Source organism: Gastrolobium bilobum, unplaced genomic scaffold (genome assembly GCF_033153095.1).
Source record: "Gastrolobium bilobum isolate Gb01-03AN ecotype WA unplaced genomic scaffold, APGP_CSIRO_Gbil_v1 utg25016, whole genome shotgun sequence".
NCBI classification, from domain to species: Eukaryota; Viridiplantae; Streptophyta; class Magnoliopsida; order Fabales; family Fabaceae; genus Gastrolobium; species Gastrolobium bilobum.
The window spans coordinates 140,152-143,383 of NW_026897739.1; the positions used below are offsets into that span (position 1 = coordinate 140,152).

Below are 3,232 nucleotides of genomic sequence, written 5' to 3' on the forward strand. Positions count from 1 at the left end.
CCACAGTGACAGAGTGAGAGTCAACAAGACAAAAAAAAAATTAAATAAATAAATAAAAAAAGAAAGAAAGATCGAGTGGGTGGAAATTAATTAGCAAACCTAGCAATTAGTATTACTGTCAGCAAACACACACTTAGCACTAGAAAGCCCAAAAAAAGAAAATTGAAAAAAATAAAATAAATAAAAAATATTACAGTTGTAGTGTGAAAAATAAATTTAAGATTCGGGAAGCTTATTCTGCTATGGATGTTATCTCTGAATTGGATATTGTTATAGCTTTTGAGTGCAAGAGATGGCTGGGTTCTTCTCTCTAGGTGGAAGGGGAGGTCATCAACAACAAAACAAAGAAGACGAAGAAGAAAGAGAAGGTAATAACAGTAATACCAACCAATTCCTGTTGAGGAACGAGGAGATCTACAACAAGGGATTCGAGATATGGCCGCAGCAGTCCTATCACCCACACCAAAACTTGAACAACTACTACTCGTTCGAGGTGGGTCCTAGTCGCAGGAACAGCAACAACAACTCCTCCAACGTAAACGACGACGTCTCTGTCTCTTTCTCTGATGACTCTACGAGGTTTGGGTTCACAGTCATGAGGTCTGGAGGTCTAGGAGGAGGAGGTGGTGGCATGAACTGTCAGGACTGTGGAAACCAAGCTAAGAAAGACTGTTCACATCTCAGATGCAGAACTTGTTGTAAGAGCCGAGGGTTTGATTGCCAAACTCATGTTAGGAGCACTTGGGTTCCTGCAGCCAGACGCCGTGAACGACAGCAACAACAACTTGCGTCGTTGCAGCCACAAAATCAGCAACAATTTCGGGGAGATCATTCTAAACGACATCAAGGTGCTGGTGCTGGTGCCAGTTCTCTTGCTTGCGCTCCAGTACCTATTACTACCACAGGTAAAGTTTGTAGGATAATAAAAAAAAAAAACAGAAAAATGGTCTCAGCATATAGGTCAGGACGAATTTTTCAACTACATAGCTTGTGAAGTCTATAATATTGCTAGAGAAATTAAGATGCACTGAGATCTTTTGGAATTATAGTCTTCTATGACGACTCATACCTAACTGGTCCATATCATTTCACATTGAAAATGAAATTCCATTCCATATAGTCACCCATCACCTCGCTCTCTCTCTCTTTCTCTCTCTCTCTCTCTCTCTCTCTCTCTCACACACACACACACTCTTTTTCTCTTTCTCCTTTTCTCATACTACATCGCTGTTAATAAGTTAAACTGACGAATGTGATCCGTTAATTAGCTAGACTTGAAACTGGTTCTTTTCTTTTTTTTATGATTTACATGAAAAGTTTGATGATTCAATTTGTTGATTAATTGTTATTTACATATTAGGGTTGGAAGTGGGGCAATTTCCACCGGAACTTAACTCTCCGGCTGTGTTTCGGTGTGTGAAAGTTAGTGCAATGGATGCAAATGATGAGAGGTATGGTTATCAAACAGCTGTGAACATAGGAGGGCATGTTTTCAAGGGAATTCTCTACGATCAAGGCCTTGATAGTCCTTACACTAGTGCACATGGTGAGGGTTCCTCCGGTGGTGGTGGTGGTGGTGGTGGTGAAGCTCAGCCACTTAGTCTCGCAACCACCGCCACAACAAGCGGCAACCCGTTTGACTCTTCAATCTACCAGCCTTCGTTGAATGCTTTCATGGCTGGTACGCAATTCTTCCCACCCCCAAGATCCTAAAGACGTGTCATCTCTCTCTCTCTCTCTATTTATCTATCTATCTATCTCTTGGATAAATAATGATTGAAACCATGTATTAGTTTTCCATCGACTGTTATAAGGATTAGTGTTTGGTTATTATATGTCCATCCTAACATCAGCTGAAGTAGCTGCTAGCTAGACTAGTTAAGAGTTCACAAATGATTACGACGATGATTCAGGGTGCACGCAATTAAAGGATTGTTTTTGTTTTGTTTTTGTCCGAATCTCAGTTCAGATTTTCGTGTTATTTTGTTCTTATCGAAATACTTACTTTTCAATTCTGGAAGATCATATACATTTTGATTATTTTGCTGTGGTGCGTTTTCTTTGGCGGAAGCAGCATTTGGATGTGTGCATTTGTTATGTTATGTTAAGAGGGAAGGGGTGATTTGATTTCTTTATAGTATTTTTCTTTTTCCGGGTTAATTTTGAGTGAGGCAGTGATCTTTCTGGTTGGTGCAAAACTCGAAGCCACTTTTTTCCCGTTTATCCGTTTACTTGCCGGATCAAAATGGAACGAAATAGGTTTCGTGATTGTTTAAACATAGAATTTTAAAAAGCATTGTTTTAACTCTTTGCACGATTTCTGGAGAGGAACAGGCACCGTCTTTTCTTTGTCTCCCATGCATTGCGCGCAGAGACCAACCAGTTACTTTCTATACCTTTTTCTTCACCGGATCGATCGATATATCTGCGTATAGCATAATTATATATTACGCATAAATGGTGAATTACAACTAGCATTTACCCCAACTACTTCTCTGAAACACAATAAAATTTCCCACTCATGGATGTCTATTCCATGTAGCCTAGAGTTGGGAAAGCATTCTTCTTTGGCTCATAATGTTTAATGCTTCTCAAAGTATGTGCATGTGAGGTATGTTCTATTGCATACAAGTGGCTACTGCCACCAGTGATATAGGTCAAGGTACATATGATATGATAGGGTTAATGATCCTTTCATAGACTGCTGGTTTTAGTTCATAAGGAAGATTCAGAAACTTTACGAAAATTTCCCTTGTTTTGTAATAACTGACCCATTACATGTGCTACACAACCTTCACCATGATTGAGACATAGCGGTCTCTTTCTCCTTCATCTATTCTTTTGTTCTTTTGTATTTATAACCTCTTCCTTTTCCTTTCGTTCTCTTATCCCCCCACTCTAATCTCTTCTTGATTCCTTTTACAAAGTGTTGATCGTGTTCATGTAGCATTAACAGAAAGTTGCATCGTTCCCTATGTTGTTTTCCCTTCTTTCATATCTGGGAAATGAAATAAAAAATTTTCTGTGAAGACTCATGAACAATCTTCTTGATTATATTAAGATTGTGATTAAAGTTTACTCAATTTTATGGTTCTTGGAAGACACATCGAGACAAGGAAAAAAAATTAAGGGTTAAGCTTTACTTCTGCCGGACACACCCAAAGAAGAGAGATAACCATTGTTCAATTTCAATTGTGTTGAAAAGGATTGCCTAAAATCTCACCTGCCTAAA

General features: G+C 38.8%; 1 protein-coding gene across 1 annotated transcript; it reads left to right on the plus strand.

The window, feature by feature from the left end:
* The first annotated feature begins 292 nt into the window (after positions 1 to 292).
* LOC133309685 (protein EXPRESSION OF TERPENOIDS 1-like) lies at positions 293 to 1,713 on the plus strand. Its single transcript, XM_061510476.1, has 2 exons — positions 293 to 905; positions 1,361 to 1,713. Exons 1-2 carry the CDS (start codon positions 293 to 295, stop codon positions 1,711 to 1,713), a joined length of 966 nt encoding a protein of 321 aa, XP_061366460.1.
* Positions 1,714 to 3,232: the final 1,519 nt, after the last annotated feature.